General features: G+C 39.0%; 2 protein-coding genes across 2 annotated transcripts in view; one reads left to right on the top strand and one right to left on the bottom strand.

The window, feature by feature from the left end:
- NLN (neurolysin (metallopeptidase M3 family)) overlaps window positions 1-4,784 on the bottom strand; it is a 115,869-nt gene extending 111,085 nt beyond the window's left edge. The window contains exon 1 of the mRNA XM_012664505.1: window positions 4,570-4,784. Coding sequence (XP_012519959.1) covers window positions 4,570-4,610 — 41 coding nt within the window. The 5' untranslated portion in view covers window positions 4,611-4,784. The remainder of the gene's footprint in view (window positions 1-4,569) is intronic.
- A 1,461-nt stretch (window positions 4,785-6,245) lies between these two features.
- The window catches only part of SGTB (small glutamine-rich tetratricopeptide repeat (TPR)-containing, beta), a 79,185-nt gene continuing 69,674 nt past the window's right edge, over window positions 6,246-15,756 (top strand). The window contains exons 1-2 of the mRNA XM_012664555.1: window positions 6,246-6,361; window positions 13,800-13,903. Coding sequence (XP_012520009.1) covers window positions 6,262-6,361; window positions 13,800-13,903 — 204 coding nt within the window. The 5' untranslated portion in view covers window positions 6,246-6,261. The remainder of the gene's footprint in view (window positions 6,362-13,799; window positions 13,904-15,756) is intronic.

Below are 15,756 nucleotides of genomic sequence, written 5' to 3' on the forward strand. Positions count from 1 at the left end.
GCAATCTCATATTTGTAAAAAAAATCTGTACATAGAAGAGATTCTGGAAGCTGTTAATAATCGGCTCTTCTGGTTAGGTGGACTATGTATATTTTTAACACTTTTTGCTTGTCATTTTCTAAGTTTCCAATAATCAACATGCATTGCTGTCATAATTTTAAAAGTCAAACCATCTTTTTTAATTGAAAGAGGAAAAGTAGGGCTATCACAGCTTTCATTTTGGCTAAATACCGTTGAATCACCCTTTTCATTTGTTTTGTTGACCATGTCACTCATCCCTCCATTCTATAACATACATTAGATTTTGCTTGGCTCACATGTTGTAATCTGGCTGAGGTAGGAGGGGGAATTCTCCTGGTTCAATTGCTACAGCAATATAGAGTTAAAAAAAAAAAACGAAAAAACCCTCAGATACCATTTAGTATAGCCCTTTTCATTTTACAAATAAGGAACCTGAGAGAGGTCCAAGGGAGTGATTTACTTAAGGTCATAAAATGAGTCGAACAACTGCAATTCAGTCTCCAGAATCCCAATCCACTTATTCCCAAAAAATTAGCTTAATACCCCATCAATGATCCTGGGTGCCAAACTGGCCTTGGGAAGGGGGTATAGAAATTCTGCTAACAGGAAAACCCAAGGGAAACCATAGGTTAGTTAAGCAAAAGCCCGGTTACTCCTATAATACCAAAAGGAACTCCCAAGTGTCATACAAGCAGGAAAAACATATCAGAAGAACATAAAGAGCTCTCCATGTTATCTAATATTTATTAAACGTTTTTGGAAGATACCGATTTTGAAACAGAGAGCAGATTCTGTGATTAAGTCACTTAAACCCTAAGTTAAGGACTACTACTGTATATGATGATTAACTGTAACATATGCCCTTAAGTAACAAAGTAGTTGATAAATTTATGGTAGCTTCTAACAAGGTAACAATTGTATGGCTTTTTATAAATTTATTTTCTTTCATGCGTAAAAAAAGACTCCGGATACCTGAAAATGAGGTCCACAAACCTTGGGGGTAGATGTATGAGGAGGGGTCCCTGAGAACCTTTCAAAGAGTCTATGAGGTTAAATGTCTTTCATAACGATAGTAAGACATTATTTATCTTTGTCACTTTGTGGACATTTGTTAAAAAGCAATGGTGGATAAATTGCTGGCACCTTAAAACAAATCAAGGCAGTGTCACCAAACTGTACTAGTAGTTGTAATCTTCATTGCCTGCACTTATGATAAAAATAATGTCAATTTCACTTTAGAATGTCCTTGATGAAACCATAAAAATTATGATTTTATTAAATCTTGGCCATTGTGTGTGTGTGTGCATTAATATATGTGGCCAAGTCTTCATAGAGCACTCTGCTACATACCTGAGTGTGATGGTTGTCCAGAGGATTTGGTTGCCCAAAAGCATTTGGGCAACTGATTGAATTGTGAGCTGAAATAGATGCTTTTTCCATGGAACACCATTTTTAATGGAAAAAACTACTGAAAGACAAATCAGGGTTATTCAGATGTAAGTATTTGGCAGAAACTCTGTCAAAAATGTAACAAAATGAGCCTGTCACTTCAAGGAAAACAACTGACAGTATGTGTTGCCAATAATAAAATTCTAGCTTTCAAGTGAAAATTAGAATTTTGGAAAATCATATCTGCCACTGTGAGCTTGACAGCTTCCTAATACATGAAGACTTCTGGTAAGATGGATGAGGATATTAAGGAATGTGACTGTTTGATAATGTATGATGAAACATGTCAACATTAAGAAGACTTTATAACACAGTGAACCACTAATTTCCAAATGACCCATACTTGATGTTACAAAATCGTGCACAGATAGAAGATCCATTCAAAGTGTAAGATACACTAATGGATTTTAATGTAACAGAGTAAGAAAAGTACATTGATATAGTTTGAGATTCTACTTTGAAACTAACCTTTAAAAAACTATCATTTGTCAAACTTTGGTGTGATATCAAAGAATATCCATGCTTATCTTTTAAAAGCTATTAAAATATTTCTCTCTTTCCAACTACACATGAGCGTGACGTAGAATTTTCTTAATTTTCCTAAACCCAAATAAAACAGTGCAACAAGAGCCAGGCATGGTGGTTCATGCCTGTAATCCCAGAACTTTGGGAGGCTGAGGAGGGAGGACTGCTTGAGGCCAAGGGCTCATAATCAGCCTGGGCAACACAGCAAGACCCTGTCTCTACAAAAAATTTTTAAAAAATTAGCCAGCCACAGTGGTGTATGCCTGTATTCCTAGCTATGCAGGAGGCTGAGGCAGGAGGATGGCTTGCGCCCAGGAGTTTGAGGTTACAGTGAGCTATGATCAGGCCACTGCACGATAGCCTCAGTGACAGAGAGAGACTTGCCTCTTAAAACAAACAAACAAACAAACAAACAAACAACTGTGGAACATATTAAATGCAGGAGAATCCAGCTATCTTCTATTAAGTCACATTAGTTTTGCAAAAATGCAAAACAATGTCATTCCTAGAATAATTATCAAAATCAGAAAATAAGTGTTAGTGAAGATGTGGAGAAACTGGAATCGTGCATTGCCAATGGGAATATAAAAATGGGCAGAATCCCTGTGGAAAATATTACGATGGTTCTTCGAAAATTAAAACATAGTATTACCAAATGATTCATCAATTTCCACTTCCAGGTATATATGGTATCCCAAATAATTAAAAGCAGGGACTCAAACAGATATATGCACACTAATGATCACAGTAGTATTACTCACAATAGCCAGGAGGTGGAAGCAACCCAACTGTCCACTGACAAATGAATGAACAAAATGTGGTATATACATACAATGGAATATTATTTAGTCTTAAAAAGGAGGAAATTCTGACACATGCTCCAACAGGGATAAATCTTAAAAACACCTGCTAGGTGAAATAAATCAGATTCAAAAGGACAAATACATGATTTCACTTATGTAAGGTACCTGGAATAGTCAAATTCATAGGGACATAAAGATGTAACAGTTAACAGGGCTTGAGGGAGAAGTTAATGGGGAGTTATTGTGTAATAGATACAAAGTTTCAGTTTGTGATGATAAAAAAGTTCTGGAGACAGATAGTGGTGATGGTTGCACAACAATGTGAATGCACTTAGTGCTACTGAATTGTGCACTTAAAAATGATTAAAATGGTAAATTTTGTTATATTTTACCACAATAAAAAGCAAAAAAGAAGTTTAAAAGAAGAACAAAAACAATGCCATTCTTCCCACTGTTTTGGGGGTGGAAAATAGTTATTTTTCATTAAAAATGTTATTTATGCATGTGGTGCATTTATCACTGTTTTGTAAATTATACTTTAAAAATATCCCAGCTTTAATCTCTAATATGGTAAATATGGACAGATATAACCCATATAAACAGAGCTCTCAGGTCCTCAGTAATTTTTGAAAGGCAAAGGTGTCCTCAGATTAAAAAGTTTGAGAACTGCTGTCTTATATGAAGATTTATTGTCCTTCTCACCCCGGCATTGTGTGAAGATCTTCGTTTGTTGGTATAGCTTCATTTGACAGCTATATCACTTGCAGCGTGGAGACGAGCAAAAAAAGACAGCCTGGGATATGGTCACAATCACCACATTAACTCTTTAGAATTACTATTGTCCCCTGGATGCACCTTAACCGTAAGGACTGAGCAACACAAAGCTCTAACCACACAGATGATTGGCAACGTACAAACTGTTAAAATGCTTAAATGTTGATATGTTCCAAAGTAGTTTGTAGATATCTAACAAGAAAAACACATTGCTTTTTTTCTGTTGAATGTTAATTTGGATTTACAGTTCTAGGCAGATTTGGGAATGGGGGTGGTGGCGGCATTGTTTCCGAAAACCAGTGCATCGGTGCAAAGAATTTAATTCTCTCACCATCCTGCTGGTGGTCTGTTGCAGAGGGGTGTGGTTAGAGAGCTAGGAAGCAATCCAGAATAGCAGCTGAGGCTGCCCAAAGCCGTGTCCAAGCAATAATTTCTCCATTTTGGGCCAAGTCAATTTGCCCTAGCAAAAGGCAGAATGTTTTTTTAATGGGAAGGAGGAAAAGAAAAATTTAGAAAGCACGGACGGAACTAAGCAACAAAACCAAAGAGGTTTCATCTTGAGTGGATGTTAAAAGATTGGAATGCTAATGAAGTGTGCGAGAGGCAAAGGAGAATTGTATTCGTCAGTCTACAGCTGCAGCACTTTTAATGCCAGCTCTGCAGTTTCGGAAGGGGGCAAGCGTGAAATGGTTTTCTTACCGGGACTATCTTTCCGCATTCATTTTGGCCCGGGTCTGTGCCCAGTCTGGCTGACTGCGGCTGAGGCAGTCCCAAACAAAGGGGAATGCATACCCTCCTGAGGGAGCGGAGGAGAGAAGGTGGCCCCAGGTGGCCGCGCCAGGTGTCCCTCAAGGGTTGACCACGCAGGCCGCGGGAAGAAAGGATCCCAGGAGCGTCTTGGGGTGCGGTAGGGAAAGGCTAGTTCGGGGCGTAAGCACTGAGGGGCAGTAGACCCAGCCCTGCCCACGGTCAAGGTTAAACCGCGCACGGGAGATACCTGTGGAGGCCTCGCACAGCCGAAAGGCACCGGGAGATCATGGGAGCGCCGAGGGGCCGGCGGCGGCGGGCGCGTAGTCCTTCGGCTTGGAGGTGGACGAGGCGGGCGGCGGAGTCTCGGCGCCGGCGGCGCGAGTCGGCCTAGCTGAGGAGACCACGGCGGCGGCGGCGGCCCGGCCAGCGCCCTCCCACGTGCGGCAGCCCCACGCCCGCGCCCGCGCCGGCCCCGCCCCGCTCTGCGCCCCGCCCCGCGCGTCCCGCGCCGCCCCAGGGGCGGTTCTGACGAGACCCAGCCGGCTGAGAGGAGCGCGCAGCCTGGTGGGCTGAGAGGGAGGCGGCGTGGGAGCCGGGGAAGTTTGGGCGGCCGCTGCCAGTGCTGCGATCCCGAGCCAGCTCAAGCCCTGAGGAGCAAGGGGCGAGCGGACTGGCTTCCGACGCCCGCGCGCCCTCGGCCGTCGTCTCGCGTTCTCTTGCCTGGTAAGGGGCTTCCATCTGGGAAGGGTGCGTCCCCCGCCGCCACAGACGTAGGCCTGCACCGCGTCCCTGCTGCAAGGCGGGTCAGGGCCCCGGCGACGCCCGGGTACCGGAGGGAAGAAGGCAGGGAGGGGGGGGGTCGATGTGCTCTGGGGAGTGGAAAAAGGAGAAGGTTGGACATCTCCTTTCTCTTCCGACCCCTTCTCCTCCGCTCCCGCATTCTGTTTTCACCTTCTGCCCTGGAGGCTTATTTAGTGCTTGTAACCCCATGGCCTAGGGGCTTAGATCGCCTTTAAAATAAGTACATAAATAATAAACATTCTAGTGGCGGGTACCACACCCTGGCTTTGAATTAGGTAACCTGGGGGACAGATGGATGATGCGATTTAGTGGAAATAAGCCATTAATGCCGGCTGGCCCTGCGCCACTATTTGGATGCGATAGTATTCCGTGTGAATGAACATGACCGGGAGCTTCCAGCTTGCCCACGAGAGCACGGCTTCTGCAGAGAGCGCTGGCCGGCTGGTAGTATCCATCGACTTAGGCAATGATTTCCTGACATGTCTGTTGATTAAATGGAATGCCATTTTTATTAAGAACGACACAACAGTTAAACAACCTTTCTTGAATATGTTTCCTCATCAAATAACTCTCAGCCTACAGAAGTAGGTGGAGTGTAAATTACTTAATACATTTTTTTAATCTCATGAAATAGAGGAAGATGTTTGGTGTCGATCACCTAGTCAGCAGTATGAAATCTCTCTCAACTTAGTGCTGAGGCCTTCGGGAGATTCTATATCTGTACCCCTATTCTTTTCTGTCTCTGTACCTTGTAGACTGTTAAGATACAGTAACATATTCAGTGAGAGTCTAAGCTTATGATATACATGTTTTGAAAAAATTATGTAAGCAAGATTTAACATAGTATAATACTACTGGGTATAAATGAAAATATGTAATAAATTACCATGACAATATTTTGGTGCTCCCTTGACTCTTTAAAAAGAGAAAATATGGAAGGTAATATAGTTTTTTCATTTTTTACTTTAAAAAAATGTTTTACACCCCTGTCTGCCCTCATTTTTTTACTTATAATGTAATTGATACCCCTCGTTGTTTATTACCTTTGTAATTTATAACTTTCTTGACTGATTGTTTAAAATAATTTAGCTCAGTGTTTTCATATTTCTTATCAAGGAAAAGTGTTCAAGCTTCTAAAATGTCATCTATCAAGCACTTAGTTTATGCAGTTATTCATTTTTTACGGGAACAAAGTCAGATGGATGCTTATACTTCGGATGAGCAAGAAAGTTTGGAAGGTAGGCACCTTCCCTTTGCATTTATTTGTGTTATAAATAAAGAATAAAATAGCTATAAGCCTAACTTTATGATTTATTATAACAAAATCAGAATATTTTGTTGGTCTTTCAAGAAGAGAGGCCTAACTGTAAGTTATCTTATTTCCATTTTCTGATGCTTGTTTTGTTTGTTAACAACAATAAGCGGACTATTGTTCATTTATTCAACAGCTACTATGTGTCAGAACTATGCTTTGTATATTATAGGGAATTTTTTCCTCACGGTGACTGTTATGTTATTATTATCCTCATTTAACAAATGAGAAAATGAAACCAGATAGGTTAAGTAACAGAACACAGCTAATACATGACAAAGCTGAGATTTAAATCTTGTTTCTTACGCTGAAGATCTTGTCTCCTTTTCCTAACAGGAAAGCATACAGTTTAGAAATAATACATGAAAATACCTTAGTCATTGTAATAGCACTATGTAAAAGTCTAATAATTATACCATTAGCTCTGACAAGTGCCTATTTTGGGACTTTAAAGGATTTCACTCTTGTTTTAGGTGAACTTTCAATATTAGATTCGATAATCTATAAAATTGAATAGGACTATATAATAGCATCATGTGTTTCTTTGACATCATCTTTTTGCTTCATGTTTATGCATTGTGAAATTTAAATTCAGTACAACCAAAAGAAGATTGAATTCTGCAGATGGGCTTGTGGAGGTTCAGTGAGCCTAGCTTCTTTGTGGCCTAAAGACTTAATTATTGCGATGAGAGCGCATTTGGGAGAACTTAATAAACACCAGTACAGTTCGAATCCCTCATCTTGAAGCTGCTTCTGTAACGGGGACACATCTATTAATTTCAACAAGCACTTCCCTGTGAATATGTTTTTAGGAGGTGAGGATAAAAATTGGGCATTTGCTCTAAATCTGCTTGCAGTCTGGTTAGATGATGCCTTTCCAGGTGGCAGCAAGAGGAGCAGGTGACACACAGTTGGAGAACATTGCAGTCAGTCCATTGAATATTAAGGTCTTGTTATTCTCCTTGATAGCTGTGTGAAGATAAAGTTGTTTGATATCTAAGGAAAACGTTAGTTACGATTGCTTTATAGCAAACAGATAAATGCAGTCATTTAAGAAAAGATGTTTCTTTTCTAATCAAAGTCAGTCTAATACTTTTAAGGACTAGAAAGAAAATGGAGAGTTTTTTAAAAACCAAGATGTTACATCCTATTTTTAGGATGGTGTTCAGCCAAAAATATGTGCCTTCAGCTGTTTGTTATATATGGCAGTCAGAAATGGTGCCAATTGTTTTTGACTGACCCCTATTTTTAACTCTGTGACTCTAATTTAATTGAACATGATATCATGTGGAGGTGTCTGCCCACCTTCTAGACATTTAAAAAAGCCCTAGAGAAGGAGTCTCAGTTCTAGTACCAGCTTTTCCACTATTGTGAAGCTGGTGTATCTTCAGCTTTGAGTCTTGTCATCACATTATATTACCCACTCCTCTTGCTTGTTGTCACCTACTGACATTTGCTTTATTTTTTTGACTTATGGTTCTTCCTGACTGTCACTCTCTCTAGCACTACTCCTGTCTGAATTCTTGGCAATTGCAGTATACTCATAGATGATTCTTCCAATTCCCTTGACTCTCCCTCAGTTCTTGATCTTCTCTCCTCCAGTGATCTCAAACACTTGGTCATATCCTTAGATCAGTGGTTCTGAACTTGGGGGTGATTTTACAATGTCTGGAGACATTTTTGTTTGTTACAACTAGGGGTCTGGTATCACTGGCATCTAGTGAATGGGTAGAGGCCATGGATGCTGCTAAACATACTGCAATGCACAGGACAGTCCCTGAAAACAAGGAATGATCGGATCCAAAATGTTAGTATGGTGAGATTGAGAAACCCTTCCCTAGACATTATTATCAAAACTGCATTCCTCCCATAATCTCTATCTTAAACATTTTACTTCCTGACCACTACTGACTATATTTCCAAGTTTACTCCCTGTAGAATTCCTACCCCAACAGTTCTTCAACCCCACCATATCTCCAATCTGTTGATCCCTCATATTTCTCCACGTGTCTTCTTACCCATCTTAAATTCCATGGTTGATAATTATACTTATTCCCTTGTATCTCCCTCATTCCCTTTCTTGTAAAACCCTACCTCATTTAAATCTAACTCTCCACCTACTCTGTGCCCACATCCATGTGGGCATATATAGATGGAGCAAAACACACAACTTTTCTAACTAGTCCCACTTTAAATTCATGACTGTGAACCTCAAGCAGACCTTTAATGCTGGCAGGCAATTACATTATCTGTTCCAAGTTCATTCATACTTTTGTGCTCCCAGATGACCATTTTAATACTTTCTCATGTCTTCTCAAATTCCCCAAACCTTTTCCCCTGTCTTCACTTTTAGCTGATGACCTTGCTTCCTACTCTACCAGGAAAATTGAAATAATAAGAAAATAGCCAGGCACAGTGGTGTGTGCCTGTAGTTCCAGCTACTCACGAGACTGAGATAGGAAGATCACTTGAACCCAGGAGTTCAAGGCTGCACTGCACCATGATCAATCCTATGAATAGCCACTATACTCCAGCCTGGGCAACATAGTGAGACCTCATTTCTGATAATAATAAAAAAAAAAGTAGGTAAACAACTTCCACAGACTTCCACTGCCCAACTACCCACCCATTACCTACATACTCTGCTTCCATGTCTATTACCATAGATGGACTATCCACATTCCTTTCTAAGTGGAACCCCTCTACTGGTACACTAGATCCCATCCTGTCTCACCTACTCTAGGACATCACTCTAGTTATTCTAGTCTCTTCATCTTATATCATCAAATTTTAACTCCACTGGATCATTTCCAACAGAACATAAACTATTATTTCTCCCTTCTTAATAGAGCAAAAACAAACAACAAATAATTATTCTTGTCTTACTAACCCCCCATTGCTGCCTAATTTTATGTATCCCATGCAGCAAAACTATTTGAAAGTGTTGTCTACACTTGCTTTCTCTAATTTCTCTCCTCTACTCTTTCTTAAATCCACTCCAGTTAGGCCATTGCCTCTGTCTCCCAATCCATCCATTCTTATTAAGATCATCAGTGATTTCTGTGTTGTTTAGTTCAATGGTCAGTTGTTAGTCTTTATCTGACCTATTAGCTGCCATTGATATAGTTGATGATCACTCCCACTCTCCCTCTTCCTCAGTACTTTATTCACTTAGCTTGCAGGACACCTCATACCTTCTTGGTTGTCTTCTTATCTCATTGTTTGCTCCTTCTTTGTCTCCTTTGCTGGTTCCTCTTCTATTCCCTGACCTGGCCTTGAGTGCCAACAGTCCACTGTCGGTCCTCTTCTTTTCATTATCTATGTTCATTTCTTTGGTGTTATCTGTCACTTCCTTGGCCTTAAATATCCTTTATTTATATGTTGATATTTCCTAAATTTATACCCTCAGCGAGACCTTTCTCCTGAACTCCATACTTGTATATCCAACTGCCTACTAGATATCTCCACTTGCATGCCTAATAGACATCTCAAATTTAACATTGTCCAAACTGACCTTGGATTCTCCCACCCCAAATCTGTTCTATCTACAGCTTCCCCAATTCAGTTGATGGCAACTCCATCCTATCCATTGTTCAGGCCAGAAACTTGGGTGTTATTCTGAATTCCTCCCTTTCTCTCATACTGTATCTAATCATTCAATAAATCCTGTTGGCTACACCTTCAAATTATGTCTAGAGTTTGACCACCTCTTACCGTGGTTAAAATTGATATATATATAATCCCTGGTTACAACTAAGTATTTCTCACTTGTTTTGCTGTGATAGTCCCTCACTGGTCTCTCTGCTTCTATTCTTGCCCCTCCATGGACTGTTTCTGAACACAGCCACCAGTGATCTTTTAAAACAGAGCATGTCAGATTCTGTCACTTCTCTACTTAAAATCTTGCAATGACTCCTTGTGATACTTAGTCATTGCTTAAAGGATCTATGTAAGTTGAACTTCCATTGAGTTCAAGAACATATTGGTCACCTACTCTTCCCCTTTCTTCTTTGGCTTCAGCCAAATTAGCTTCCTCACTGTGAATCCACCTAATCTCCTTGCCTAAGAGCTTTTGCTCTAGCTGGTTCCTCCAGGTAAAGGTAACAGCCCCATCTCCTTCAAGTCTTTGTCAAATCTTTTTTTCAGGAAGGCTTCCCCTTCTCTGTTAATCTGCAGCTGCTTCCCTGCTCTGCTCTCCACAGTCTCCATCTTCCTTACCTTTAATAACTTGTTCATTGTTTTTGGTCCACACCTCCATCCCTCACTAGGATGTAAGCCCCAAGAGGTTTAGGGATCTCTTCTGGTTTATTCACTGATATATCAAAAGTGTCTAGAAAAGTGCCTGACATGTTGTAGGTACTCAATTAATATTTGTTGAATTGAATCTAGTGATCCTGGGCATATCACTTGGTTGGTCTGTACCTTAGTTCCTAAGTCTATTAGATGGAGATATCTGTCTCTTCCCATCTAATAGATTTGTGAAGAGAATCACAATCAGTGAATGGCTGGCACATAGCATGTGAAAACTTTTGAATTCAGTGTTATCCAGATGGGTTATGGTATTATTGAATTGAATACTTTACTCATCTTTCTCGTCATCAGTACCAAACTGAACTATTTTTGTTTGGTGTTAAAGTGGAACAGTTAGTATTTCTTTAGATTTTTATGACTTATTCCTGAGTGTAACCTTCTGAAAGGAAGATCAAATATAATAATCTCTGTTTCATAAATGAGAATCTTGAAGTAAAAGTAATTTAAATTATTACACTCAGGTTAATTTGCGGAGGCAGGGTGGGTGGGCTGGATTACTAATGATAATGAGATAGTCCTGAGTTTCAAGGCTGTGGTAGCTTTGTTCACTAAATCATATGTCTTTCTAAATATCTATTAGTGTTGAGAACTAAACATTTTGGTAACTAGGTTTACTTATCAAAACAGAATTGTGTTTTCAAAAAAAAAGCCAGTCCCTCTAGTGATACTTAATTGTGTCTAGTATGTGCCAGATCTGTGTTCTAAGGTTTGTGGCAGCAGAAATGAAGAAGCTGGACTCAACTGCCTAAACAAGATAGGGCATACAAATTTCTGAGTCATCACATGGACTTTTCACCTGTCAGTGTTTAGCACTGAAGTTCCATACTCTGATTTTTGATTAAGAGCTTAGTTTGGTACTATCCATCTTTCATGAGGCTATGAATTAATATGTCTGTGTGTGTGGCAGGGGGTGGAATGCTCTCTTCCACAGATTTAATTGTTTTTATTTCCTCTGAAATTAAAATATGACTTCCATATTAAAATTGGAATGGAATTTAATTCCATTAAAATATGACTTCTGCAAACACAGAAGCTAGCAGATTAAATTTATTGAACATCTACTATTTGCCAGACTCTGTTAAAGTCAAAGATGAATTAGATGTTGGCCCTGTCCTCAAGGAGACAGTCTAATATTGGAGACAAACGTTTAAGTGCATGTAATACAGTGTGATAAGTAAAATAATAGAAACTTGTGCAAGCTACATGGCACAGTAAAGGAAATGACCAGTCTGATACATACATGTATTCTTAATGAATAAGCTTCCTTCCTGATCAGACTGGTCATTTCCTTTACTGGTCATTTCCACACACACACACACACACACACACACACACATACACACATTTTTATTATTATTATTATTATTATTATTAAAATAACTGTCCCTTCATGGCATTGAGAATCTTTGTGTGTGTGTGTGTGGGGGGGCACCCAATGTTTTAAGTGCAAACACAACTGCTTGGCAAGAATAGAAAGGAAGAGAATGAGCAATGGGTAAATAGTAGATTATTTTGTATCTAAAAGATATTTTGACTTTTTATAATTGGTAACTTAGTTGCTTATTCAATCCCTTTTCTAAGGAGAATTCTGTGGATAGTGAAAGTAATAGAGTTTCTTTTTCTTTTCTTTCTTTTTTTTTCTTTTTTGGTCAGTAGCTTTAAAAAAATAGTGTTTTTGTTTGATTGGTTTTTTTAATGACAGAGGTAATTTTTTCAGGGGCAAAATTAATACATAATGTATCTTTAAAAGGTCACATACAAATGTAAGGGAATCTATTCTACACTGTCTGGAAATACACTGGGCATTTTGGTTACATCTTATCTCCTGGGGCCAGAAGAGAATTTCTTTTCAAACTAGAGTGCTATCGGGATAAGAATCTACTTCCATTCCCCTCAAAGGGTACCTGTAGAGAGGACAGGATATGCAATCTTCACTATTACTGCTCTAGTTGGGGCCCCTCATTTATGTATATCATTTACATAGGGATCTATTAATAGCTGGTTTCTGCTTCCACTTTCTCACCCAGCTTCCCTCTTTAATCCATTCTCAATGTTCCTACCAGCCTTTTAGTTCTGAACATAAATCTAGTTATGTTATTCTCTGTCACTAACTTCTTTGAAGGCTCTCCATTTGCCTGTTCCTTGAAGTCCAGATCTTTTGAAAATGTCATTTGAAGTGCCTTGTCATCTGATGACAGACTTCCTTTTTAACATAATCCCCCACCATGTCTGTCTGCCTAGTCTGTACCCTAGTCTGTACCAGCCAGCTGTCTTGTCATACACCAAAAATAGATGTGAGGTCCCTATCACCATTTAACATGCTATATATTTTACTTATTGTGTTTATTAAATGTAAGCTTCATCATGCAGACAGTGATTTTTTTCTGTTAGGTTTACTGCTGTTTCTCTACCATCCTAGAACAGTGCCTTACACGTAGGAGGCACTTGGTAAATTCTCATTCATGAATGAATTTTTAAAAACTAACCTATCTTCACATAAATATATCAGGATTAATATCTAGTGCTTCCTATGTGCCAGGGATTATTGCTCTTACTATTTTTGCTTTTTTTTTTCCCTAGCTTTTTTCTTATATATTTATTTTATTAAATCTTGCTTATTTGCTGTGATCTTCTGAATCTTACTATTTTTAATCAGGTTGAGTATTCTATTTCTTACATTTAAAAAAAGGTAATATTTTAGGTTTGTAGTGGAGAATAGGTTGTTATTAATGATTTTGGTAGTCTTTTTGGTAGTCTTCAACAAGAGTATAATGGAATACATATATTGCGAAATCATATTCTAGATAACATTTTTCCTTAAGTAAGAAATAAGAAATCAAAAAAAAAAAAAAAGAAATAAGAAATCAAGTTGTCCTCCTTCAATAGCTGGTCTATAAACAGAAATCTATTTGCAGCTGAACCAATTAGTTTTCCTTATGTTCTGTGATCATAAATACTGAATTTCCACAGATTGCAGTCCTGTCAGGGAAGAAGAGGTTGTTTCTTTTTTTAAGTTGCTAATTTTTTTTTTCACTATTAAAATTTGTTTCAAGTTGCAATTCAGTGCTTGGAAACAGTTTTTAAGATCAGCTCAGAAGATACACACCTAGCAGTTTCACAGCCTTTGACAGAAATGTTCACCAATTCCTTCTGTAAGGTATGTTGTCATTGTTTTCTCACTGGTATCTGATGTAGGTATGACTACAATTTTATGTTAATAGATTGTTAATAGTTGAGGAGCCAGGCCTATAACTAATTAACTTCTTCCTCGGTATAAGGTAGATAGTCTATCTATATGAATATAATTTGGGATCTAAAAAATAACTCATTTAATGTGCTTTAGATTTTCATATTAGTAGCTATTCTCATCCTCTCACCTTCTTTTATATTTAATTATATGTATTAGTCAACTTTTATGTTCTTTCCAGTATCTGAGTATTTTTATTTTTATTTTTTTCTAGCATGGCCTTCCAGTGAATCTGAGTATTTATATGTTTCCAACATTTGACTTGACGTTTCCTTAAAACATGGAACAAAAGTTAAAAACAAAAGTTTTAATGTCTAGATAGCAACTGTACAGAAATAGATTCAACTGGAATTGAATCATCATTTCTGAAGCATATTTCATCAAATTTGGCCATTTATAGGGGTCTTTTAAAACAGGAAAGAGCCAGGTGCAGGTAGCATATGCCTGTAGTCCCAGCTGTTCTGGAGGCTGACATGGGAGGATCCTTTGAGCCCAAGGAGTTCAAGGCCAACCTGGGCAACATGGCTAGATCCCATCTCTTTGAAAAAAGGGTGGGGGGAGGTTAAGGGTCAATATGTAAAAACGTAAGACTAAAACCCATGTTTCTCATCCCTGCTCCCAGAGACACGGTCTTTGGTTTTTAGCTCTTTCAGGAAACATAGACCATAAGATTGAAAAATTTTAAGGTTAGTGAGTTAGATCCCCAGGGTGACCTCCCATATGTTTCTTCACTACATTTCAGTGCCTTGTAGACTCCTTTTGTTTTTCTAGCTATGTATTTGACCTTTAGTACATAATGAAGAATTCCGGAGTGAACCTGAAACATGTAATTTATATATCAGGCTGGCATGAACATTGCTGACCACACTTGACTGGGTTCTCTAGGCTATTTCTAGAACATCTTCAGAAGAGGTTCTAAGAGTTGCAGTGAAGATGGTAACTTGGCAGTAAACTAATAATGCAGTTTTACACATTAATTCATCAAAAAGAAGAATTCTAATACTATGACAAGATACATGGAGATTGTGACATTTCTCTCTGTTCCTCATCAGGGAACTCCTTTTTCTTCCCTTTGGGCCTGTGACCTCCTCAGAGAACAGTGTCTCAGTAGCTGGTTTTGGCTATGGTTGAAGCAGAACTTCTTTGCTGTCAGGTACTAGAGGCCTGTGTTGAGACAGCACTTGGATTTTCTCACTTTTTAGCTACTGTCACCGTTGACTTAGAACTGATGAGATCAGAACTTTTTTTCTTTTAGCCTCTCAGGATGCTCCAATTGGTGCTTTTTTTTTTTTTTTTTTTGACAGAGTCTTGCTCTGTTGCCCCAGGTAGAGTAGAGTGGAGTCATCATAGCTCATTGCATCCTCAAACTCCTGGGCTGAAGTGATCCTCCTGCCTCAGCCTCCCAAGTAGCTGGGCGTACAGGTGCACATCACCATTCCCCGCTAATTTTTTCTATTTTTGGTCTCGTTCTTGATCAGGCTGGTTTCGAACTCCTGAGCTCAAGCAATCCTCCTGCCTCAGCCTCCCAGACTGCTAGGATTACAGGTGTGAGCCACCACATCCAGCCTCCAATTGGCTTTTATACTTTGAAGAAAGCTTAGCTTTTATTTTTCTCTTTTGCTGTATCTCTCTGATTACATTTAATTGTAAGAAATTTGTTGCTTACTATTTTAAAAATATAGTTTATTGAAACTGGCTTTCTAGTATATCTACACTAGTATTATTTGTGGTATCATAATTCTTCAGTAGTCCTATTTTACAGC

This window comes from Propithecus coquereli, unplaced genomic scaffold, assembly GCF_000956105.1.
Source record: "Propithecus coquereli isolate 6110/MARCELLA unplaced genomic scaffold, Pcoq_1.0 Scaffold9, whole genome shotgun sequence".
Taxonomy (NCBI): Eukaryota; Metazoa; Chordata; class Mammalia; order Primates; family Indriidae; genus Propithecus; species Propithecus coquereli.